The 27319-nt window shown below is 38.2% G+C and overlaps 2 protein-coding genes across 2 annotated transcripts in view; one reads left to right on the forward strand and one right to left on the reverse strand.

The window, feature by feature from the left end:
• Positions 1 to 17502, forward strand: part of LOC149837094 (uncharacterized) — a 40750-nt gene extending 23248 nt beyond the window's left edge. Inside the window, exons 3-5 of the mRNA XM_090007241.1 lie at positions 14274 to 14495; positions 14665 to 14783; positions 17189 to 17502. Coding sequence (XP_089863367.1) covers positions 14274 to 14495; positions 14665 to 14783; positions 17189 to 17334 — 487 coding nt within the window. The 3' untranslated portion in view covers positions 17335 to 17502. The remainder of the gene's footprint in view (positions 1 to 14273; positions 14496 to 14664; positions 14784 to 17188) is intronic.
• A 1323-nt stretch (positions 17503 to 18825) lies between these two features.
• Positions 18826 to 25632, reverse strand: LOC149837095 (uncharacterized). The gene is made up of 5 exons (XM_090005817.1): positions 25273 to 25632; positions 23822 to 23925; positions 23227 to 23403; positions 20518 to 22463; positions 18826 to 19044 (listed from the first exon to the last, which is right to left on the reverse strand). The coding sequence occupies exons 1-5, from the start codon at positions 25467 to 25469 to the stop codon at positions 18898 to 18900; spliced, it is 2571 nt and encodes an 856-aa protein (XP_089861943.1). The 5' UTR covers positions 25470 to 25632; the 3' UTR covers positions 18826 to 18897.
• Between the last annotated feature and the right edge of the window lie 1687 nt (positions 25633 to 27319).

Raw genomic sequence — 27319 nt, forward strand, 5'->3', positions numbered from 1 at the left:
GCCACCGCCGTCCATTCCGGCGACCTCTGCGCATTCCGGTGACAGGTAAGATCTGTGTGTTTTTCCCCAGCTTCTTCTTTTGTCATTTGTTCTTTGTGAAACCGTGTAACCTACGTTTATGGGGAACCCGGCTCCACTCATCCCTATATCATCCTCTGTGGTCATAACTTCCTCTGGGATCTCATTGGTACTAAGTTATTTTGATCAATCTGGCCCTATCGATGGGTTCAACACGGTTGATTTAATAGAAATCAATCTTTTGATAGTGTTCTTTAACAAAAAAAAACATGATTTTCAATTTATGTTGACAGTGTTCTTTAACAAAAAAAACCATGTTTTTATTAATGGTTATTGATTTTTGAATCAGCAAAAAAGTCTTGCACATAAGTCGGATTCTGTCTATTCAAATGCCGATCTTCACCAAATGTCGATTCTGTCTATCGATGGGTTCAACATTTCTTATTTATTTATAATTTTAGATCATTTTTATAGTTTTTTTTAAGTTTAAATTTTTTTTTTTGAGGCTTACGCTTTGCGCCTCGAGGCTTACGCCTCGCCTCGGATTTTGGTGGAGCGCCTCGCTACGCCTCAACGCTTTTAACAACACTGAGACCACCATTTCATTACATGGTATCAGAGCTACGAAATCCTTAGATCTTGAAGTGCTTCCGCCTCGATTTCCGTACCACATTTATAAAAGGTGTTTCATCACCTTATTCTTGGCTCAAGAAGATTTGTTTGAAGAAAGGTGAACTTGTGCTACAAAAAAATTTGGTTTTGTATCCTCTCTTATTCCCTTGTCTACTCTTTTTCTTTTCTTTTTATTTTTCTCTCTCTCTCTCCTCCTATTTATTCCTCTCTTACCCTTGTAAAAGATGGATGACAATGATAAGATCACCATCATTCCTATGAAGCTAAATGATACTAACTATGTAATGTGGGCTTCGATTATGAAGCACCACATTTGGGGAAAAGGTTTATGGGGTATAGTGGATGGTTCCGATTTGGAACCTAAACTATCTCTTACCAAGAAAGAGGGTGATAAAGAGGTTCCTCTAACGGAAGAAGAGAAGAGTAAGGCGTTAGCCACTTATGAAAAGAAATGGAAAGAGTGGAAGATAGGGCATGCAAAAATTATGTCATGGTTCATTAATAGTATAGACATTAAAAAATGCTCTAGTCTAGCTAAGTTTGAGCATGCCGATAAGGCTTGGGAATACCTCAAAAACATGTATTCCCTTAAAGATATTGTACATGTATGCAATTTACAAGACAAAGTTCGGACAATGACTCAAAAAGATAAAACTATTCGAGAATATTATAATGAGTTGTCCGAACTTTGGGAAGAGTTGACTCTTCTTGAGCCCAGATGGCATTGTGCCGACGATATCGAGCTTCGCCAAAAGCAACTCGATATGGAACATTTCTATCAATTTGTGAATGGTCTAAAAGACCGGAGTTTGAATCCATCAAATCGGCCCTATTACATCGTGGAAAAATTCCTTCTATTGTTGATACTATAGAAGAGCTCACTATGGAAGAAAATAGACTTAGAAAAAGTACTCCAAAAGTTGATGATGACTCAGTTTTAGTTGTATCTAGACCGGAGAATCATACTCGTACTTACAAGCTGCCTCATTTTGGAAGGCAAAACGGCGACTTTGATAAAAGAAAAGTTATTTGTCATCATTGTCATGAACCGGGGCACTATAGGCCTCAATGTCCAAAGTTAAAAAGAAGAGAAGAAAAAAGAGTTGCATATGTTGAATCCGAGTCAAAAGATCAAGATGCACCTGTGTCTATGGCTCAACTCATGGAAATCCTTCAACCTCTTCTCAAAGGGGTATCCTCCTCAACCGAAGCCTCAACTGGAGCGGCAGTTGCATCTTTCTCCGGTCCAGGTAACTTTCCTTGACTTTTAGATTCTGGTGCTTCTTTTCACATGACCCCAAATGTTAATAGTCTATCCGAATGTCTTAAAAATAACTCAAGTATGTCAAAGGTTTTTACAGCCGATGGCACATCTCTTGAAGTAAAAAGAATAGGATGTTTTGAAAATCTTCAAAAATAAAAAAAAAAAATTATCCCAGAAGTTAGATATATCTCTTAACTTAATTTGAATCTCTTATCTGTCTCGCAAATATCTGATTATGGATGTAATATATCATTCTCTTCTCATGCTTGTTGGGTACAAGATCGCCAGTCAGGGAAGCTGATTGGGGAAGGCCATAGAGAAGAAGACTCTATTACATGGACTTTTTGGAATTACCCAAGAATGCATTTTGTTATAATATTCAGAAATTAGAATTGGATTTATGGCACAAAAGACTTGGCCATCCTCATATGTCTAAAATTCAATATTTTCCAAGTTTGGAAAAATTTTGTAATTCTGAAAATTTTTCTTGTAAAGACTGCATTCTTGGCAAAATGAAAAGGTTACCATTTCTTAGTAGAACTTTTGTTTCCACACGACCACTTGAGTTAATACATTCGGATGTTTGGGGCCCCGCACCAATTATTTTCAAAGGTGGTTATACATATTATGTCATTTTTGTTGATGACTTTTCTAGACATACTTGGATTTATTTTCTTAAACATAAATCTGATGTCTTTGCTAACTTCCAAATATTTCATAAAATGGTTAAAAATAAGTTTCAAAATGATATTTCTGTTTTTCGCACTGATTCAGGGGGAGAGTTTATGTCCAACGAATTCAAAGACTATCTCAATTTACATGGTATTACACATCAAAGATCATGTCCACACTCCACAGCAAAATGGCCTAGCCGAACACAAACATCAGCACATTATGGAAACTACTAAGACATTACTAATTGCAAATCAAGTTCCAAAAAGTTTTTGGGTTGAAGCGGTCCTAACTGCCACCTACCTCATTAATAGGATGCCATATTCCTCATTAAAGAATACAACTCCAATAGAAAAGCTTGTTAATTTAACTCGAGATTATTCTAGATTAAGAGTCTTTGGATGCAAATGTTTTGTTTTCACCAACAAAAATGACAAACTCTCTTCTCGTGCAATCCCATGTGCCTTTTTAGGATATGTTGATAATAAAAAAGGCTACAGGTGTTTCGATTTTCAAAATGACAAATTATATGTGTCAAGAAATGTATCTTTTTTGGAAAAAGAAAGCTTTTTTGAATTTGAAAAATCCAAGGATGCCACTGAATACTCGTTTTTAATTGATCCAACTTCAAAATCCAATGAATGTGACGTTGGATGTGACCTTGACAATGATCAAAGTCCTATTGTTGTTGAAAATGATGATAATGAAGAGCAAATCCATAGGGATGTTAGTCTACAATATTCAAGACGTAGAGAGCAAAATCTTCCATGTGCATTACAAAAATACTCTGAAGTCTCACCTAGAAGAACGTCTAGAATCTCTAGACCTCCAGAAAAATTTGTGTCTTATGAATCTTTTTCACCCACGTATAGGGCCGCCATTACATTAATACAATCATATGTTGAACCATCATCCTATTCTCAAGCCAAAAATCATATAGAATGGATAGAAGCCATGAAAATAGAATTAGATGCACTAGAAAAGGCCAATACTTGGACGATCCAAGATATCCCTCCAGGTAAGAAACCTATAGGCTGTAGGTGGGTATACAAAGTCAAAACTAAAAATGATGGGACCTTGGAAAGATATAAGCTCCGTTTAGTAGCAAAAGGATATGCCCAAGAGTATGACATCGATTATGAAGAAACATTTGCTCCTGTGGCACGTATGACCATTGTTAGAACTTTAATAGCCTTGGCCTCCATTAGAACATGGCCTATCTTTCAATTAGATGTCAAAAATGCTTTCCTGAATGGGAATCTCGTTGAAGAAGTATACATGGAAGCCCCACCTGGTATTAGTATCCCTAAGGGTAAAGCTCTTCATATAGAAAAAGCTCTTTATGGTCTTAAACATGCTCCAAAAGCCTGGTATGACCGATTTAGTCATGTTATGCTTGATATTGGTTTTCAACCTTGTTTAACTGACACTGTTTTTTTGTTAAGAAATCTGATACAGGCATCATTATTATTCTTCTCTATGTGGACGATATGATCATCACCAGAGGCGACAAACAGGGAGTTGCAAATATCAAATCTCTTCTTAAAACTCACTTTGAAATGACTGGCTTAGGTTTATTAAGATATTTTTTAGGCATTAAAGTTGCTTATTCCCCTCGGGGGTATTTGATATCTCAATTTAAATTTGCTCTTGATATCGTTTCTAGGTCTGGAATTGGAATTACAGATGATAAGAAAGTAGACACTCCAAAAGTTGTCAATGTTAAAATGAAAATTGATGATGGAGAACTTCTTGATGATCCTACTCCTTATAGACAACTTGTTGAAGCTCTTTCTTATCTTTCCATTACTAGGCCAGATATAACTCATGCGGTTCATACAGCCAGTCAGTTTCAGCATGCTCCCACCTCCGTACATGTGTGAGCAATTTTGCGTGTTATTAGATACTTAAAATCCTCTCTTTCACGAGGACTCTTCTTGTTTGCTTCATCTTCATTAAATTTAATTGCATATACTGATGCTGACTGGGGAGGTGATCCCAATAATAGACATTCAACTACTGGTTTTTGTGTGTTCCTAAGTGAAGCCTTAATTTCGTGGAGGTGCAAGAAGCAGCAGAAAGTCTCTCTTTCTTCCACCGAATCTGAATACAGAGCCATGGCAACCACCACTATGGGGGTTGTTTGGCTCAGACGATTGCTAGCGGATATGGGAGCTAAAGCAACGCAAGCTTCCAAGATGTGCTATGACAACAAAAGTGCGATCTACATTGCAAGCAACCGGACATTCCATGAGCGCACTAAACACATTGAGATGGACTGTCACTATCTCATAGAGGAATACTTACATGGAACCATTGATCTGCCATATGTTACATCAGAATATCAATTAACAGACTTCTTCACCAAGCCTCTCGCTGCTCCCAGATTTCACTTCCTCTTAGACAAACTTTCGCTCATTGTATCGTAAGTTTGACGGGGAGTGTTAAAATGTAAACTGTAATATATATATATTATTTAATATTATTATATTTTCTTTTATTATTTTCTTTTTCTATTTTTCTTTATTTTCTTTTTTAGCATCTAGTTCAATAGAAACTAGATAATTGATCCAGTCAAGTTCCTGTTGGAACTTGACTGTGCAAATAACTGTTTGACTGTAGTCCAACAGCTATAATAAATGTTGTTGGACTGTAGTCCAACAGCTATAATAAGAGACGTTGGACTACAGTCCAACGTCTCTTTTGGAGAGCTCAAAATGAGCTCTCCTCTCTCTTCCACTTTTTTTTATATATAGGGGTGAACCCCTTCAATGTAAATTACAATGCTTCTTAAGCATTTTGTTCATGAATAAAGTATTATTTATTTTTCAAGTGTTCTTCCTTTTATACCCTTTCAAAGGTCATGCTTGTAGTGTCTCCAATATGTTAAATTATGTAATCAAACCTGTAATTTCGCATATATATTATATATATATATAAGGTAATACATATACATATATATAATATATGTATATGTATTTACCAATTATATATATAAAATATATATATTCCTAGTAAGGGTAGTTTAGGAATTTTACACATTCTTTTTCAAGAATATGTTTTTGTAATTATTTTCTTTTTCTTTTTTCTTTATTCTTTTTATTTTTCATTTAATGCTTGTACTAGCATTGGGAGGGGCCCAACCCACTAGTCGTTGGACCCCTCCAACGGTCACATTTGTGACCGTTGGAGGGGCTCCAACGACTATGTGGAGCCCCTCCCAAGGCCTCCTCCAAGCCCTATATATATGGGCAGCTCCTCTTGTATTTTCTCAAGGGATTTGGGATTATAGCCCAACCTCTTTAGTGTTTATGAAACTTATGGGTGCAAGTGCACATTTGTGATTCGGTGTGTTGTGTTTGTTGTGCACAAGTGTTCTTGTGTGTGTATGTTCACACATTTATTCTTAAGGTTGTTGCGTTATCGACTAAAGTATCTTGTTGAAGATACTTTCACATGGTATCAGAGCCTCGTTGAAGAAGAAGAATTACGATTCACCTCCTCTTGCATTCCTCGAAAAGCGTGCCTTCAAGTTTCTTGAAATCAAAGGAGATCACCTTCTTCGAGCAATATTTTAGGCTCCTCTCTTGTCAAGAAAGACGTGAAAAGTAATTAAGGTACGCATTATCCCTTGCATTCTTTCCTCTCTAATGGGCGAAAAAGACTCCCATTTCTCCCTTGGGTTTAAGCTTAATGGCTCAAACTATCATGTTTGGGCCGGTAATATGGAAGCTCATATTAAAGGAAAGGGGCTTTGGGGTTACGTTCATGGATCCATACCGGAACCGGAACCCAAAATTACCATTATTGAAGGAGCGGACATTAAGATCCTTGAAGGGGATGAAAGACAAAAGGCTCTTGAAGAGTATTCTAAGAAACATGATGATTGGGAAATGAAGAACTTCAAGATCTTATCTTGGATATTTTCATCCGTTGAGACCAAGATAAACGCCAATATCATCAAATTTAAAAGGGCCTTCGAAGCTTGGGTATATCTTGAGAAAATGTACACCTCAAGAGATCTATCCCACAAGTACTTTCTCCAAAAGAGGGCTTTGACTCTCCAACAAAATGACATGACCATTCGGGAGTACTTTGCCGAATTATCCTCCATTTGGGACGAGCTTGCCATCCTTGAACCTAAATGGAGTGGTGAGGCAATCGAATTAAGGCACAAACAACTTGAAGAAGATCGGTTCTTTAATTTTTTGAATGGCCTTAGACCCGAATTTGAACAAGTTCGGTTCTCTCTTCTCTCCGCCTTCACATCCCCCTCTCTTGAAGATGTTATTACCAAGCTAAGTGGTGAAGAAACCCGTATGGGGATTGGCAAAAATAATCCTAGCATTCTTGTTACTTCCTCTACTCAAGAAGATGGTGAAATGGCTAATGTCGTGTCAAGACCGGGAAATAACATGAGGACCTATAGACCTCCTCATTTCAAGAATCAAGGTCAAGGAGGAAATGATCGGTATGGTAAAAGAGACTATAGCAAAGTGACTTGCTATCATTGTAAAGAACCCGGACATATCAAACCTTTGTGTCCTAAATGGAAGAAATTGATTGCAACGGCCATGGCATCTCAAGTTGAAGAACGCCCTTCCTCGTCAAGTGAGTCTTTTTCTCTTCAACAAATCGTAGAAGCTCTACAACCTCTTCTCAAGGAAGGCACTTCCGGAGCCGCTATGTCATCTCCTTCCCCTGGTAAGACATCTTGGCTTTTAGATTCCGGGGCATCCTTTCACATGACCCCTAGCTATTGCTCTCTTTCAAATTTTTTTAAAAACTCTTTTCCATCCTTTGTATCAACCGCGGACGGAACATCTCTTGAGATTAAAGGAATAGGGAATTTTGAAAAACAAGACTTCTTTGTTCCAAAAATTCGTTTTATCCCAAACCTTAACCTAAATCTTCTTTCCGTTTCCCAACTCTCGGACCACGGTTGCGATATAAAATTTTCTTCTAATAAGTGTTGGATACAGGATCGCCAGTCCGGGAGATTGATTGGGGAAGGCTCTAGAAGAGGAGACCTCTACTACGTTGATTTTCTTCAAGTTTCCAAGAGTCAATTTTGCAACGTCGTTCAAAACAAAGATATTCATGTATGGCATAAGAGATTGGGTCATCCCAATATAGTTAAAATCTCCTATTTGCCTTTTGTTAAACATCTTTGTAAAAGTGATTTTTTGTGTAATGAATGCATTCTTGGGAAAATGAAATGTTTGCCTTTTCCTCAAAGATCCATGTTTACGACAAAACCATTTGAAATTGTCCATTCCGATGTATGGGGACCGACTCCGGTAATGTCAAAAGGAGGATTTTCATATTATGTGATCTTTGTGGATGACTATACTAGGTTTTGTTGGATCTATTTCCTTAAACATAAACATGAAGTTTTTTCAACTTTTAAGAATTTTCACATGATGATTTCAAACCAATTCAATGGATGTTTGAAAATCTTTAGGTCTGACTCTGGAGGAGAATACCTCTCAAATGAATTTAAAAGTTATCTTGAAAATTTTGGTATTCTTCACCAAAAATCTTGTCCGAAAACCCCTCAACAAAATGGGTTAGCCGAACGAAAGCACAGACACATCATTGAAACAACTAGGACTTTGCTCATTTCTCAAAACATTCCAAAAAATCTTTGGGCTGAGGCAGCCCTTACTTCTGCCTATCTCATAAACCGACTCCCATCGAAAAATTTAAACAAAATTTCCCCTTTTGAAAAACTGTATGATAAGGAACCTGATTATAGCAGGTTAAGGGTCTTTGGGTGTAAATGTTTTGTTCTCACTGATAAGAATGACAAACTTTCTCCTAAAGCCATTCCTTGTGCCTTTCTTGGCTATTCTGAAACCCAAAAAGGGTTTCGTTGTTATGATATCAAAAGTGATAAATTGTATGTTTCCAGAAACGTAAGTTTCTTGGAAAATATTAGTGGATTTGAACGTTGTGACCCCCATAATGAAAATATGGATTATTCTTTTTTATTTGATTTACTAAACAAGGACGATGACACTAGTGATAATGAGTCAGATCAAAGTAACACAAATGAATTTGAAACCGAGGAAAACATCTCCTTACCACCTTCGTCACATCAACCTATTGAATTACCTAGAGACCCTATCACCTACTCTCATAGAGATCAAAACAACTTTAGGAGTGCTCTTGACAGATATAATGATGCCAGTTCCAGTACCTCTCAGAATGAAGTGATCCCTCGTAGAACTGAGAGAAGTAGAAGGCCTCCTTCTAGGTTCATTTCCTATGACTCTTTTTCACCAAGATATAGAGCCTGCCTTAGTGCCATCCACTCTTATACCGAACCAAGAAATTTTGAAGAAGCACGAAAGTCCCCTGAATGGATTAATGCCATGGACAATGAACTTGAGGCCCTAAGAAGAGCCAAAACCTGGGAATTTCAAAATCTTCCTAAAGGCAAGAAAACAATAGGGTGCCGATGGGTTTTTAAAGTAAAAACTAAAAGTGATGGATCCCTTGAAAGGTATAAAGCTCGCTTGGTTGCAAAAGGATATAGTCAAGAATATGGTATTGACTATGAAGAAACTTTTGCTCCCGTAGCTCGTATGGTCACCGTTCGATGTCTTATAATCGTGGCCTCTATCAACAAATGGAACATCTATCAAATTGATGTGAAAAATGCCTTTTTAAATGGCGACTTAAGCGAAGAAGTTTACATGGATGCTCCTCCTGGAATGGAGACTCCTAAGGGAAAGGTGCTTCGTCTTCAGAAAGCACTCTATGGTCTAAAGCAAGCCCCCAAGGCTTGGTATGATAGATTTAACTCTGTTATGATTGAAAATGGTTTTTCCTCTTGCTTTACTGACACTGCTCTATTTGTTAGAAAATCCAATGCAGGGATTGTAATTTTACTTCTGTATGTTGATGACATGCTCATCACTGGGAGTGATTCTAACGGGGTTAAGAGTATAAAATCTATCTTAAAAGATAAATTTGAAATGTCTGACTTGGGTTTTCTGACTTATTTTTTGGGAATTGAAGTAGCATACTCTCTTAGAGGATATTTCTTATCTCAAACTAAGCTTGCTTCTGAGATCATTGACAGGTCAGGTATTACAGATGAAAAGCTTTGTGAAACTCCTGCGATTGTAGGAGCAAAGATGAAAATTGATGATGGGGTTCCCCTTTGGGACCCGACACCCTACAGACAGCTTGTAGGATCTTTGATGTATCTGAGTATTACCAGACCAGATATATCCCATGCAGTCCATACTGCAAGTCAGTTCCAGCATGCGCCTACATCCGTTCACATGAGTGCCATCTTACGGGTCGTAAGATACATAAAGGGTACTCTAAATAAGGGAGTTTTTCTGTCCTCTTCTTCTGACTTAAAATTGATTGCTTATACTGACTCAGATTGGGGAGGTTACCCAAATAATCGTCACTCCACCACTGGTTTTTGTGTGTTCTTAGGAGACTCACTAATCTCGTGGAGATGCAAGAAACAACAAAAGGTGTCGCTCTCCTCAACTGAAGCTGAATACCGGGCCATGACAACTACTACCATGGAGATTGTTTGGATTCACCAACTGCTAGAAGACATGGGGATCAAAATTGAAGGACCCACCAAGCTATGCTGCGACAACAAGAGTGCAATCTACATTGCAAAGAATCACACCTTTCATGAGCGGACTAAACACATTGAAATGGACTGTCACTATGTTCGTGAAGCATATCTCCGAGGAGTTATTGATCTTCCCTATGTCACGTCCGAATATCAGTTGGCAGACTTCTTTACTAAAGCCCTGTGCGCCCCACGATTCAACTTTCTTCTTGGCAAACTTTCGGTCATCTTGCCCTAAGTTTGAGGGGGGTGTTAAATTATGTAATCAAACCTGTAATTTCGCATATATATTTTATATATATAAGGTAATACATATACATATATATAATATATGTAATATATATAATATATGTATATGTATTTACCAATTATATATATAAAATATATATATTCCTAGTAAGGGTAGTTTAGGAATTTTACACATATTCTTTTTCAAGAATATGTTTTTGTAATTATTTTCTTTTTTCTTTATTCTTTTTATTTTTCATTTAATGCTTGTACTAGCATTGGGAGGGGCCCAACCCACTAGTCGTTGGACCCCTCCAACGACTATGTGGAGCCCCTCCCAAGGCCTCCTCCAAGCCCTATATATATGGGCAGCTCCTCTTGTATTTTCTCAAGGGATTTGGGATTATGGCCCAACCTCTTTAGTGTTTATGAAACTTATGGGTGCAAGTGCACATTTGTGATTCGGTGTGTTGTGTTTGTTGTGCACAAGTGTTTTTGTGTGTATGTTCACACATTTATTCTTAAGGTTGTTGCGTTATCGACTAAAGTATCTTGTTGAAGATACTTTCACACAATAGACACTTGTTTGTGAGTTATTCGTGCATTTGTTGAAGACCGCCATTTCATTACAAATTGAAGGAAGCATACCATTCTGTCCCAAAACTCATCATTAAGAATGAATTTTTAAATTTCTTGAGCCTTGATATCATCATCAGCACGATAGAATGTCTAATTTTCATCATTTACCATGTTAATCAAAGCATTCTTCACTATTTTAATCATCTTCACCATCACAATGATGGACGCAAAACGTGTTTCAGGGACCTTCAACAATTTCAGGTCAAAATGCCTATTAAATATAGCATTAGCACGATGGTGGTTAACAACAAAATTCTTAATGCTTTTGACATTTCTTTTTAAATCTTCAATCCATGAACATAAAGCATATGCTTGTGAATTTTTTTCTTCTTTGGGGTTGCAGATACTTTTTAGGGTCAGATTTAAGTTATGTGTTACACAGGGAGTCAAAAAAATATGAGGGTACTCACTCTCCAAACTCAACGCTGCACTTTTACAAACTGGAGTGTTGTCTGTAATGATTTGTACCACTTTCTGATCACTTCTTTTATAACTTCTATAAACAACCCCTTCAAATATTATGCATTTTTATATTCCCCAGATACATTAACTGCTTTCAAGAATATTGGGTCACTAAGCGAACAAGCAATGAAATTGATCAGTAGGCACCTTTGAATATCTGCCCGTCCATTAGACAGAATAGAAACTCCATTTTTCTCCCATGAATATTTTTTAATCTCCAGCAACCTCTCCACATTTGCCCTCTCTTCTGCAAGAGGTGTGGTCCGTATTTTTTCTGAACTTGGAGGCACATAGCCACTCAAATTACAATTTGCCAAGGATGTTACTAAATCCTTTCAATAAGGATTTCTAGCCGCATTAAATGAGAGTGAACTAGAATAAAAATACCTCCCAACTTTTCTATCCAATTCTTCTCTTCCATATGTATTGAATATTGCTTGTATCGTTCCTCTACCTCTTATATTGACTTTTTTTTTCTTTTCGACATCCTCTTGGTGGCTTGCAAATGGCACACTAACTGCACGAGAATCGGTCATTGTCTTTCTCTTCTTATATTCTTCTTGTATTTTCTTGTATTGTCTTCGCATTGCCTCATCAACTTTTTTGCATCCTGAAATGCCATGTTCTGGTATTTTCAACAAATGAGCCTTCACTCTTGTGTAAGACCCAACAAAATCTCTTTCGCAGAGCTTGCATCGAAATCTCTTGTTTCCATCACCTCCTTCTCCAGTTTTTGCAAGTTTATCTACATGTACCCATTAGTGGCTCCACATCATCAATCACACTATAACTAGCTGCAAAACTCACATGTTGGGATGATGATGACGCAAGTCCTTTTCCTTTATTCGTCATTTTTATCCTGAAAACACAAAAAAATACATTCAAAATTTTAAATCAATTATACAGACATTATCTTGATATAAAAATATATATATTATATATATATAATAAAATCAAGAGCAAGGAGGGGGATCTGCCCCTCTCCTGCCAAAAACAGGGAGGGACTTGGCCCCTCCCCTGAAATAAGAGGGAGCAGGGGGCTCAGCCCCTCCCCTGTCGACCCAACAAGAGAGCGAGAGGGGGGGCTCGACCCCTCCCCTACCGACCCAACAAGAGAGCGAGAGGGGGGGCTCGACCCCTCCCCTGCCGACCCAACAAGAGAGCGAGAAGGGGGAGATCAGCCCCTCCCCTGCCGACCCAACAAGAAAGCGGGAGAGGGGGGGGGGGGCTCGGCCCCTCCATTGCCGACACAAGAAGAGAGCGAGAGGGAGCCCGAGGGTACGTACCTGCGACGAGGGAGAGGAGGAGCCTAGGAGGTGGCGTCTGGGCATCGGGAGGAGAGAGCTCGAGTTGAGTTGCGCGGGAGAGGAGAGATTAGGGCAAAAAATTTTTTTTGCCCTAATCCTCCTTTTCATCGGTTTTTTTTTTAATGTCCAAAATGTGGATGAAAATGACCCTGGGTGCATTGACCGCACCCAGTGCCGCACCCGCGTTGACGCGGGTGCGGCACCTGCTTTGCGAGTCCCTGTGACTTAGGGTAGAACTCAATGTGGCTCTGATCCTGGGTGTGTTCATCATATGAAAAGAATACATATGTGTGTGTGCAACAATGATTACTTTGAGGACACTACTTGGTGATTTTCATGCATGTATGCACGTTTCTTTGAATAATTCATGGTTTTGATGCCAAGTACAATATTATTGAAGTGCTATACATACTATGGTTTTAGTCTTTTAGAGGACATTTTTGGAGGCCTTAAAGGGCGCAAGTCTTAATGCCTCCATTCCATTTACACCCTAACGGCTTAGCCCTCTTTAACGACAAGTTTCATTTCTTTCCTCAAGAGGCATCAGCCTCTATGAGAGGCCCATGCTTCTCTTAAAAGCCAAAAGGGTATGACTATAACTACTTTACCAATAGTAGTTATAATCAATGCTTTTATTAGTTGAGAATCAAAATGCTTATAGCAGTAACTCCATGACAAATCTATCTATAACAAATCAAAATGAAATTTATGAACTAAATCAGTAGTTGTATGCATTAAGTCAGGAGAATTCCAAGTTCCTTACCATGTTTGTGTTGTCGATCCAAGCCTAACCTTAGGAATTATGTTGCTTGTCATAAACCAATATTTGATACATGATGACTGTTTTTTTACACTGTCACATGCATATTCAAATTTTGCTCCCTTTTCATATCCTTTTATACTAGTAATATTGAAAACTTCATAAAAATGACTGTATCCTTGTAGCTGCAGCCATATCCATTTGACATAGGTTTTACATGACATTGATCCAGCTTGGAGTGTACAGGTTCAACCTCCTTGTGCATGAAATCCCTACCAAGGGAAGAATCAAAGATGCAACTGTAGACCCGTAATCCTGTGGTCCATTTAATTTCATCATAATTTGCAACTTAGATTTGTTATTCTCTCGTCATTTGCAATGATTACTATGTATTTAGTAAATGAAGTACTTTACTTTTAGTAGTTGTATATTTTTTATATTCACCCCTTGAAAAGGCCTGACGCTAGCAGGTGGGCAATAAATATTGAGGCTTATGCCTCATTCATATTTTTGAAAGGCGCCTTATTATGCCTCATGCCTTTAAAAACCTTGATATTTACAAATGCATGTGAGTGCATTCATGCACATCTATCTTCATAGACGGGGGGGGGGGGGAGGGTGGTGTCGGGGTTGTCTGAAATGATTGTATCAGTTCAATGACTGATTCTGTTAGTGTTCCAGGAGAGCAAATCCTGCTGATGGGAGCAATAATGAGGGACAGAGGCAAGAAGTTCCACATCAACATGCACCACAACGACAAATTGTGGTTAGAAGATTTCAGATTGGGTTTCAGCTTGACCTGTTGCTTATAATAAAGTTGGCTGCAGTAGTTTTTGTATTCAGCCAAGATGGATCAAAAGAAAGGCTCTTCTTTCTTCTGCTGTTTGCTTCTATTATTTATCTGTAAGTAGCATGAATGAACTTTTATTGGAGGTTGCCTTCTCATGGTTATGATGCATGTGATGGTATGGATATTAAATATTTTCGATGATGAACTTGTTCTTGTAAAGCTTGTATTGTACCAAGGAAATTCACTTCTCTCTTTGCTTTTCTTTGACTTCATTATTTTCAGGTATCAAACTGGGGCTCTCACTCCAGTTATACAATGGCTTTCACAGTGGGTGCAGCAGGCCATAGCACAACGACAACCACCTGCTGTTAGGCCAGGGGATGAACAAGGTCCTGCCCCAGGTACCAACATACTTGTAAAATGATCTCTTTGAAAACTTAAGAACTTCCCTTTGTTCTCTAATTCGCATTCAAATACAATTTTGTGAAAAGGATGTTTTTCTTTGCTTCTCTCTCTCTCCATATATATATATATATATATATATATATAAAGATGGTGGCAATTTTGAAGTTTGCATTGCTACTTGTAAGTGTAGCTTAAGCACACGCTCGAGCTTGTGTGTGTGTGTGTGCATAATGTTGGACCCCTAATCAGTTCTACCATTCACATCCTTAGGCATCAGACTACTTTTTGGTGCAACAAAGATTGTATGTTTTGAAGTGTGCCACATAAATGGGTCTATAATATACTAAACACAGATACAATTGGATATCTTTGTATGTTATTTGTGATGGTTTGACTCTATGCACGTTGAGAAATAAAGAACTTGAAAGATGATTTTTTACAGTAAGGATTCCCTTTAGTTGGATGATGCTATCTGCTAACATACCTTAGAAATTATTATTGAATAAAAAAGAAATGAAGCAATACCTTGTTTGCAGTCAGCTGGTTTGCTAGACATTTCTGCTAATTTTATATTTTCCTTTGTTTCTTAAAGAATTTAGAACAATATACAGCTGACAGTTTATTGATGTATTATCTGCTGTTTTGGTATGATTTCCGATCATGTACTGGAATTCTTGGATTTAAGAGGCAGAACCTGTAGCGATTTTTACAAATCCTTTGTTCTTCCAAGAGACATTAAAATCACGGTCTGTGTTCAGCAAATAATGAATGCCTTCACCAAAGAACAACCCAATTGTTGTTTTTGACAATCTGTGAAACTGGTTCACCCTTTCTATTCTCATGTCTGAAACCTGGTTGTTTCCCATGCATGTTGCTAGAGTCCATCTTGCAAAAAAGTTCCTGCTGCTTAAAATTGTTTCCAAATTTGAGTGAACCTAGTGAGAGCTGAATGTGAAGTCAAGAAATCATGGCCACAAATTGTAATGAAACATTAATGAGAAAAGATAATGTCACTAAGTGATTAAGTTATGCACAAGCATACAAGCAATAGGCCACTAATGGGCAAGAATACAATAAGTCACAAAGTGGCAATTGACAAACACAAAATGAGAGAAAAAGAGCTAAAAAATATGAGAACCTTTATTGAGAAAAGCTTAAACAAGCTTGAGAATACATGGGGCAAAGCCCCTTATTTATACACAAAAGGGAACCAAGGAGGGGCTCCCATAGAGTCATTGGAGCCCCTCCAACGGTCATATTTATGACCGTGGGAGGGGTCCAACGACTCTATGGTGGACCCCTCCTTTCATAATGAAAAGAAAAAAAAAGAAAAAAAATGAAAATGAAAAATAAAGAAAAAGGAAGAAAGCATATCCCTAATGGATATGCGTGTATACATGTGAAAAGACTATTTTACCCTTAGTGGGTATTACAATATATATATATATATATATGTAATAACAATACATTTTAACACAAATACCACTGACATTTGGTAAATATTGTGATAAACAAGAAAAATAGGTCAGCTGATATTATAGGACATATATTTCTATATTTTCAAGATATCAGCTATAAGATAAATGTCATGATATTATCATGATAATAGCATGATATTCTTAAAAAAACATGCTTTATATACTTAATATATATATATATATATCCCTATTTTTTGTTTATTTTATTTTTTAAAACATTTTCTGACTGTTTCTCTATTTTTTATAAAAAGTACTGTTAAAAACCTACTATTTATTATCCATTTTAATTTTTCTATACATTTTTTAATTTTTTATAAGCATTCAAGATTTTACAAAAAACTGGTCACTTTTTGAAAGGAAGTCCCGAGAAATTGCCAAGAACAATATCTGTGGCCATGGAAGAAGCTCATATTCATGAAAATCTTTATTATAACGTGATTCTATTATTGAGAACGATTTTCTACATATCCCTTTTGGTGGTTCTCTTCAAAGTTCAGGCTTAAATGTGATTGCTGCTCTAAACTCATCTCCTCGTATTTGATGACCTTGATTATCTTCTATTGTTTTTTTTCTCTGGCACCTTTTATTGTCATTGTTTTTTCCAATGATTGAGTTGGTGCGAGCTTATAAAATCTATAAGCTGAACTGCGTCATGTTAAAAGCATGTATCTGAATGATCATCATCATCATCACCCGCTGCAAAGCCAATGGCGCCAAACTTATTCATCATATGACGTGGATACTTGGTAAATTCTGCATAATTTGTATGTGGGAAGTTATTAATTTTCTATACAGAAATGAGAAGCAGACACTTCTAAGTTTTAGAGACTTGGTTTTGGATGATCTTTTTTCTAATGGTTGCCTTTATTTTTATTTGTACCTTCTAATTTTTAGTCTATCATACTGCATGGATTTTTCTGCAGAGGGAAATGCAGGAGCTGATAATGAGAACCAGCCAAATGCTGATGGAGCCAATGGTGTTAACTGGTGGGCCATTGTAAAGGAGATCCAAATGATTGTTGTTGGCTTTGTAACTTCTCTTCTACCTGGATTCCACAATGTTGATTAGAGAGTGTGTAGTTGCTTTTGAACTTTTTCTTTTTTCCTTGGCTTTAATCTTACTGTCAATCAAAACATGTATGGTCATATATATTTGCCTCGAGTTCTGATACGCGTTCATATATAGAGTAATGAACGATAATGCAACATATGCAGTGCAAGGGGATTCTTTTAGCAATTACATTGAGATATGAAGATAAAAAAAAAAGTTTTATCATGTTCTTAACAGAGGAAAACTTCAACCATACAGAACATATAGGAACATCTTTGACTTAAATCATACATTTTTTAAAAAATAGAACATGAGAGTGCTCAATTCTTTAACTTTAATCGATAAAAAATACTTTTGATGTTTTAATATAAAAATCTATTTTCATTAAAATATTATTAAAATGCTTTAAAAACTATTTAAAACGATAAAATAATGTCTATACATGTCCTGTTGGTTGTCATGGCGTGGCCAAATTATCGTGTCCCTCTGACATAGTGCCCAAGTAAGCCGACTTTTTTTTGTTATGCTTGGATGTGGGAAATTGGAGTTCACATTGCCATCGGGTGTTATTGACAATTAGAGAGCATTTGCTAATCATGTCCAGCCAAAACGTTGCAATAGAAGACTGTTGGTTTTCTCCACAGGGAGGCAAAAGCTGGAAGAATGAATTCAGCCAAAACGTTGCAATAGAAGGCTGTTAGTTGATGGAACATCACAAGTTTGAAACTCACAAGGGGATGTGGCTGAAACTAGGTATACTCGATGAGCAAGGGGGACCTCAAGGTTGGTAGCGGGACCTCAAGGGTTTTACCAATCAGAGGCCTGCCAATGTTTCCTGCAAAACTAACAGCCTGTAATGTGCGTGCCTGCGTATGAGAGAGCAACGAATCATGAACTCAAGTTCTGGTTTATATTCCTAGTACTTTGGAAATACCAAAAAATCCGTTTTTGAGGACATGCATTTTGTATTTCTGTAACTTGAACGGTTCTTTATTTAATCCCCCCTATATCTGCATGTTACCACACAAAAAAAATCAGCCTGTCCATGATAACGATCAGAATTTCTTTTTCAATTCAATGAATGAACTTAATTCCTTGATTTTGCATGCATGGTACTAAAGCAATTTGGCCTTGTAGATTCTCCAAGCAGTCACATGACAATGTTCCATGCATGCAAGGGTTCAAGAAACACTGAGAAGAGAAGCAGACACTACAGCCGCTTGAATCATTAACATGTAAAATTATCACCATGACTTTCCTTGAAAAAAAAAATCACCATTACAAAATAAATAAAGGACATTTATTTCCATCTGCTGAAGAGGGTTCAGTTGAGAAATCAAAAGCATTTTCTCTCTTTTTAAGTGTAGAAAAAGTAAAAATAAGGGGGGTCGGGGGAGGAAAATATGATAATTTTGTAAGTCGTCTGCACACAAGGATGAAGAACTGAAATATTCTAAAACACAAAACATAGATCTCATCCCATTCATATTTGAAGTAAAAAGGAATCCCCCAAAAACAAAATCCCATCTCTCATTAATGCTTGAAAGAATATAATTACAAAAATGTATTCACAATGCTGTACTACATTTCTGACAAGAGATTGCTGATTTTCCTCAGCTCCTTGAGAGCTGCCAAGGCTGTGACTTGCCCATTTCCCCCAAGAATGTTTCTTGGTAGGTTCAGGGGTCCAACCTGACTTTTTTCAGGCAGGAAAGCAGACTCTATCACCTGCAAATGATAAGATGTTAAACTATTAGTTCATCACTGAACAAAATTATCAAAATTATAGTATAGAGGTGCCTTATGGAACTTGCATGGTTTCAGTCATTGTGTTGAGCAAGTACTGAGCCAACTCAGGGTCCAGTTCACTTAGTCGAGCCACTTAGTTGGGCAAAGCTGCCCGAAACCAGAATCAGACTGTCAGGTCACAAACACAGTGAAACTATGATGGCAGTTACATTAACAGGGATATTACAAATAGAAAAGGAATGTGGAACTGAGAAACCAAACTTTCTGGTTATCCAATTCACAGACCAGACAGTGTTCCCAAATGCCAAGTAAAGAATTGTGATCACAAAGTCCCCAAGGCACTGGTAAGTCATTAGATGAAATGGACACAACATTGACTTCCAAAAGAGACGAGCAAAACTGGCCAGAGTTGTATAAGTTGATCAGGTTGATACTTTATAGAGAAACATCAACTCTAACGAGTGCATGGATCCAATTAGTAGAAACCATTTGCAGCGTAGGTTGACAGGCCTTCAATAGGAGCTATGAGTGCCAAAATTAGGTTTTAAATATCCAAACCTAACATGGGAATGAAACCACAGAGATGCGTTAGCGAAGGGACATATGCAGATCTGGAAAGCTTGATCAGCTATGATTCGTAGAAAAACTTGACCTGGATAAAAGATTCATCCAGGGTCTGGCATGAGTAGGGGTGGGCAACGGGCCGGGCAGCCCGATGGGCCAAGCCGACCCGGCCCGCCATGGGCCGGGTTTGGGCCAAGGTTTTAAGCCCGGGACTGTTAGGTACCAGGCCAAAACCTGTCCCGTTATATACATGGGCCGATAGGCCTTAGTTATTTATTATTTTTTTAATAATATAAAATTTTCAAAATTAACTACTTAATTAGTTATATTAATTTTATGAAAACTAGAAAGATGATTAATTGGGTGCATGGAAAGTGGGAACTTGTTAATTATTACTATTTACAAATGGATTTGGGCCGAGCTGGACCCGGCCAATGGGCCGGGTCATGGGCTGCACTTCAAACCCGAGCCCGTTAAGAACCGGGCCAAAACCCCGCCCGTTAGTAAATGAGCCGGGACATCTCCGGGCCGGGCTGCACTTAAAGCCCGGTGGGCCAAGCTCTAAATGGGCCTGGGCCTGGTCGGCCAGATGCTCGCCCCTAGGCATAAGTGTGCCAAATCTAGGTTAAACTCAACTGGACTCGATCCCTTTTTTTTTTGCCCATGTTAAAAGCCTGGACAAAATGACAATCTTGCCTGTTTTTTTACGAGCGCAATAAAGACCATACCCAGAACTGAATTGGAATGCCAGACATACAGATCTAGGTCTACTGTGAAACCTACAAACCATCAATTCTGAACCTGGTTTAGCTGGAATCGATCCACAACCATAAACTACAGAGCCCACTCATAAAAACTATAATTGTTAGCCAAAAGTATCTCTCTTACCTGAATATTTTCTCGCATAGATTGGCCGAGACTTCTCAAAGTGGCAAGCAAATTCTTGTCTGCACCATCTGTTCTGCTGCTAGATGGGGATGAATTAGTGCAACCTTCTGCAGTTGAGGAACCAGACTGGTCCCAACGGACACTGCTTTCTTCTTTTAGTGACTTTTTCGGCTCAATTCCGCCTCGCTTATCAGAGTTATCTTCACCATTGTTTCGACCAAACTTCCAAAACCATTGGAACTTACCTGATAAAGACCTGCGCTCCTGGAATGATGTTGCTTGTTTTTCAGTAGCTATGTTATTAACATTTTGAGCATCTGCATCAGACTCAATTTTCCCTCCACTCTGTTCCATGGAGACAAAAGCTGAAGATGGTTGAGAAGTTGAAAAGGCACATGATTCCTCCACATTGCTGGTTCTAACATCTTCAATTTCATCAGAAAGAGCCGTATCAATGGTGCTCTTCTCAGAATCGTTATCACGGTCAGCATCTCGACCAAGAGAACAAGTGGAATTAGAGAAGAGTGGAGAGTTCTCCTCACTAGTCAAAACCCCATCCAAACATGTATCATCAGCCAGACAAGCAAAATTCCTCTTTTCACCATTGTCTTCAATCTGACCTTCAGAATCCTTTTGAACTTCCAAGTTTGGTCCTGAACCTCCAACAACAGAAATTCCTTGCAGATTACTTTCTTCCAAGTTCCTACTGGATCCAACCCCTTCTGTTAGATCATCTAACAAACTCCTCCTTACAGGCCCACCAGGGTCACTTTTCCCATTTTTCAAATTAATTGGAGAAGGGTCTGATTCTGCTCTTGCTAAATTGATTCGTGCTTTTCTAAGTGCCTTGCTTTCTGCTGCTGATCGATCACTTACATCTCCTTTCTGTTTATCTGGTCTCTGCAACACAGAGATCCTCCATTTCTCTTCCCAATAACTCTCACGCACAGGACCCATTTGTGCACCGGGAGAACCAGAAACCTTAAGAGGAGAGGTAAGGCTGTGAGTTCTTCCAGTTGATGATCTGCTCCTATCATAAAAATCAGGCGAAGGAGACTGCAAGATACTTGTGTGAAGAGCAAGAACTTGCAAAGATCTTGCTTTGTCAATCAGTTTCCTGACATCAACATTCTGGGGGAAGTTCAACAATCTCTGAAGACAAGAAGTGGCATTTTCAGTAGACAATAAGGAAGATCTCAGATGAAGTAGCATGGAAACAGCCATTGCTGCAATAAATGCACCATGGTAAGAACGTGCAACTCCAAAGCCAGAATCATCATTTTCGCTAGAATCAAGGTGTCCGTTAGGTGATTCAAATATAGCATCCCAAACAACTAAAAGGTCTTCAAGCAAGAATTCTCGTCCAAATAGCACACGCAACCAGCGCAATGCAAAGTATTGAGGCTCAACACCAAGCTCCACCAGATGACAATGCAATGATGAGTCAACAATTGTCAATAAACTGTAGAGAGAAGAAGACACTTCAATAACTGGAGGCAACCCTGTCTGAGATCCAACAGAGGGTGAAGTAGAAAAGAAGTCTGCCATAGCTACCACACCACCTGATCCACTCATCAATGCATCAAACATGCAATAAGCATCATGTTCCATAAACCGCTCTGACAAAAGAATACCAAGTTCCCCTTCTGCACCATATGCATCACTTGCTAGGATAATGGTCCTCACATCAGGATCTAGCTCATCCTGACTTCTAAGCTTTCCAAAACATCCTGAAAGACTATCACCATCCTCATTCCGCAGTGCCCGTTTAGTAAAAAGATGAGAACCATTGCTTGAAAGCTTATCCCATTCCAAACTACTCTCGATGAAAGAAAGACCATCAAACCTGTCGTTGAAATGATTTTCGTGGAGCTTCCTTACTTGAAGTAGATGTTGCACATCAACATGAAGTACATACAACAAGGGTGCCAAAAGTTCATGCATCCCTACAATACAGTAAAATAAAACAAAACATCAAACCTGTCGGAGGGATACTTTCTGAAAGAGTATGAGAACATATGTATACACATACTTTTTAAATATATGAAAGAAAAAAACCATGATACTGTTCCCTTAAAAAAACAGAGAAGACCCTGTGCCTGATTTTGTTGATTAATCAACAGGGTTTTTTCCATTGGTTAGGAAAAATGAAAAGTGCATGACATAATGCAATATATAAAATTGCTCCAATTGAAAACAAATTCTGGAGTGCATAAGAATTTCACAAAAAGAAAGTACCAATGGAAAGATCTCCCTGTGTTGGTCTTGGCAGATTTAACCATAAAATTTGGTTTTTCCTATAAGAATCACACGTTTAGTAGAAATAAAAGAAATAAAAAGAAATAATCAGAACACAGTCTCACATCTGAATAAAATAAAGAATGCTCAAGATATGTTCCTCTTTTTGGTGTAAAAAACTAGTGGTCAGAAAATCCACATTCATTAAACCAGTATGACTGAAAAGCAGACAGGGTAAGAGAGGAAAAAAGAAGAGAGAAACATCTAAGAATTGCTCACAAATTGAATTTATAAAACATATCCAAGCAATCAGGGGACAAAATAAGCCAAGCTTATCCTCCACAATATGAAATGGAAGTCAACTCATGATATTCAAATATACTGCATGGATTCAAGGGAGAACCAGGCCACATCACAACCTGATTAACACAATAATGCCAACATCAAATTAGCATATATGAAGAACCTTACCTTGTCTATAACCAGTTTCTGGGTATTTAAGACACCAAAGCAGCAATATCCGCCGCAGCATTGCCTGGCAAGCTGGTGTCTGGAAGTAACTACCATGTTCTGGATACAGCCTTGACAAATCTTGATCTAACATTTTCTCCAGCTCAGCATTTCGAAAAAAGCGCCCCCACATGCTATCTGCTTGAGAAAAAAGGAAAAAAATTGCATTACTACATGAACAGACAACCAAACCAAATTAAGCCAAAAAATAGGAGTTTTTATCTGTGGGTCAGAAGTGAGAAGCTTCAGAACATTTATCCTCAGTCAAACAACTGTTGTTTCAGCAGCTCAAACTAATCAGGCATGGGTTTGAGTCAAGAATAAGAATGAATTCGGTAGGGTGACTCAATCAGCCTAATGATGATCAACTTCGCATGATTCCAAGAAACCTCCTATCAGAAGATTAAGTGTATCTTTTCAACAGATAGAGCTAATATGAACTCATTATCGGCTCAATGGTTACAAAGTACAATATCAACTTGACATGACCTAAGGGTCCATACTTCTTCAAGAAATTTATTTTGAATTTTCAGTAAGGACCAAAGACCTCACGTACCTGGATTTTGTGATAATGGATTGTCCATGGCAAGGTTCGAAGCTTCAAAACCATTGTTGGCAACATACGGATCGACAAGAAGGTGTCTCCTTAACTCAGCATACCTGCCAAGGCAATGATGCGACTTTTTAAGCACACAAACTGTTTAATGAAATAAACTGTCGCAAAAATTGAAAGCAGAGAAACAATCTGAACAAATATTTATGGCAGAAATGATATAAACAAACTGATGAGATCATCTGATATACTTCCTGAAAAAAATAAGAACATGCAACTCAGAAACCTACTCAAACAGGATAACAAAATTCAGCAATAGACACCCACAAAAGAAGAAAAAGTAAACAAAGAAAACATAATTACAATCCTCCACTAGAAAAAAGAAAAGACAAATTAGAAACACCGACCACCTCTAAAAGCTCATCTACAAGTTTTGATGACACAAGAATCTTTAAGATTACGGCAGAAATGATATAAACAAACTGATGAGATCATCTGATATACTTCCTGAACAAAATAAGAACATGAAACTCAGAAACCTACTCAAACAGGATAACAAAATTCAGCAATAGATACCCACACAAAAAGAAAAAGTAAACAAAGAAGACATAATTCCGATCCTCCACTAGAAAAAAGAAAAGACAAATTAGAAACACCCACCACCTCTAAAAGCTCATCTACAAGTTTTGATGACACACGAATCTTTAAGATCTCCGAGTCATGAACTTTGTGAAATAAGTAGAATTTAGCTTTCATCCTCAACGGAAAAATAATCTTATATCTGAAGCTTTGGTAATGGGATCCATTTTTTAAAGAAAGACTCAGCATTTACAGTACATCCATTTCACCAAGCATACTGAAGATCTAAAAATTGCAAAAAACAAATCCATGGAAAATAACAAAAGGTAAATCAATAAGAACATAAATCACATCTTTACATAGGAGTATGCATCTTCTGATATTAAAAAAAAAAGTTCCCCCATTAGACGTCGAGCATTCTAAACTAGCTAAACCCCATTTACAAAAAAAAAAAATCCATAAAATTCACACCCAACATCCGAAAATAATTAGTCATTCTTCCAAATGCATGAACAAAAGTATCCACCAACAAAACTTTAATTTACCTTCTCCATTAAATAAACCGCAGAATCCAACTTTCACATACATCGAAGACTAACGAATATAATGCACCAATCATTAAGGAAAAAAGAAAAGAAAAAACTCGAAACGCAAACAAAGAATCCATAGTTAGTATCTCCTTAGAATGTTTCCAACATTAACATCAACGGAAAGAACTCAAACCTCTATCGAAAACCCAAAATTCGGGCTTCCCCACCACAACCCCTCCAAAAAAAGAAAAAAGGAAAGAAGAAGAAAACCAATTTTCTAATTATCGTCCAATTCAACGGAACGTCATCTACGAGGAAGGGATGAAGCTCATTCGTTAGATTTACCTCCTCCGAGAGTCCGCAGCCACCCGACGAAGATCTTCAATCGGGGAAGAACCGGATGGCAAAATCCCCAGACTTATACGCCACTGGACGCCTCTCAGATTACAGAAGCGAGATTTAGAAGACGACCCACCAGCGGAATTGGGGTCTTTGGGAGACGATGATCCTGAAACCTTCAACTCTGCTTGGCCTAAAGACATTCCTTACCCTCTCTTCTTTGTTTGCAGAGATTCTAACTATACCCAAGTGCTCAAATTAACGAAAAATCTAACAGAAAATCCGGCAAATGATGTACTAAATCGAATGTTTGTATGGATGAATTGTGAAGCAAGAAAACTAACTCTCAACCAACTCTCTCTCTCTCTCTCTCTCTCTCGCTAAAAGCGTGAGGAATGAGAAATTGAGAATGGGTCCTTAAAAAGAGACCCCAATATAAAGAAAGAGAAAGGTCGATTAACCATTTTATTTAAAAGTTTTCCTTTTCATAATATGTGCTTATGCAAAATGCGTGCGTTATTATTTTAATGGGTTTTATTGGCAAAATCTCTCTTATTAGATCGTCGCTTGTGTTGAGAAAGATTTAACTTGATTTATTTATTTCATTACATCTTAAAATGACTAACACGCTGCCAAAAAGATAGCCATTTGTTAAATGACAATGGTAGGGACACGTTTGTCATTTTTTAAAAGAGGGAGAAGGTTAGCTTGCAAAGACATGTAGGTGAAGGGCAAGAGCAAGAGCATACGTTTTTCTCTTTTTTTAACGAAGAAAGAGATATATGCGTTTACTCAAACGCCCATCCTCTTTATTGTCCTGGTTTTTTTTTACTAGGGGCACGGTTGAAAGCGAGAAAAACTATCATAGGAAAGGAGACTTTTTGATATGAAAAGTTTTTAGAACATTTTTTGCTCGTTTGCGTAGCATTAGAAAAATAGAGTGGGAAAATAGTCGGAGTGCTTGCCGAAAGTGAGATGGGTGATGGTGGTGGTGTGTGGTGATGGTTAGATGGTGGGTGGTGGTGAGACGAGTGGTGGGGACTGTTTTCTCCATCTTAGAGAAATTTTTCATCTAAACAAAATGTACTTTTTAGAAAAACTCTAAGTAAAAAAGTCTTTTGCTTGGAAAGGTCGAAAAATCTGTAGGAATTTTTTATTTTACATCATTTTTCTACATATTTTCTCCCTTTTAAACGTGCCCTACATAAAAGCCATTTTTTTTGTCTGCTAGGCTAAAGAAAAAACCTCATTAATTACTGGCTGACCTTTGATTGATAAAACTCTTGAGGTTCCTCCTGCCGATGAAAAGTACACCCAGATTCGACCATGTGACAAAGGATGACGGCACATCCCACGCAGAACAAAAATCACAAAAAGCTCACATTTTTTAACAATTATCTAGTGTTTTTTTTGTTCCACATACCCCCTGATCCGGCAGAATGGTAAAAAAAATGCATCGACGAGCCCACTGCACCTGTCGATGTATCTCTCCCAGAAGGGTGATGGCAGGTGGGGGTACCTTGAGGGCTTCCTGTCATTGTCGTTTCCGAATTCGATCGGTGAGGGACTCAGTGATCGTCGAGACCCAGGCCTTGACGGCCCTCTTGTCGTCGATCTTCTTCTTCACGTTCTTGATGGGTATCCTCGAATGGCTGGCGACGGAGACCACTGGGAAGTCCCCCTCCTTCCAATGGCGCTTTTGCGAGGGTGTTGAGGGATGGTCGTGACATTTTTTGGGTGACCCCACGACGATGCTGCGCACAATCACGATGACCCGCAGTGCAGGAGGATGCTAGGAGGCCAACCCAAGTCCCAGTTTGCTCCATAGAGCTGGTCAAAGGAGACACGATGGTGGAGGAAGAGGGACGAAGAAGAGGAAGACGGGGAAGAGAGGGAGTGAGGGAAAGAGGTCATTGATGGTTGTTACTGCTACTGTGGTGGGAGCTGTGTGGCCCTCGAACAGGCGGTGCGATCGAGAAGGGAAACAACCACATGCGAGGGATCGACATTGAGGGGGCTCCGGAGGGCTGCAGGATGAACACCAACAAGATTA

This window comes from Nuphar pumila, chromosome 5, assembly GCF_984573655.1.
Source record: "Nuphar pumila chromosome 5, dmNupPumi1.hap1.1, whole genome shotgun sequence".
NCBI lineage: Eukaryota > Viridiplantae > Streptophyta > Magnoliopsida > Nymphaeales > Nymphaeaceae > Nuphar > Nuphar pumila.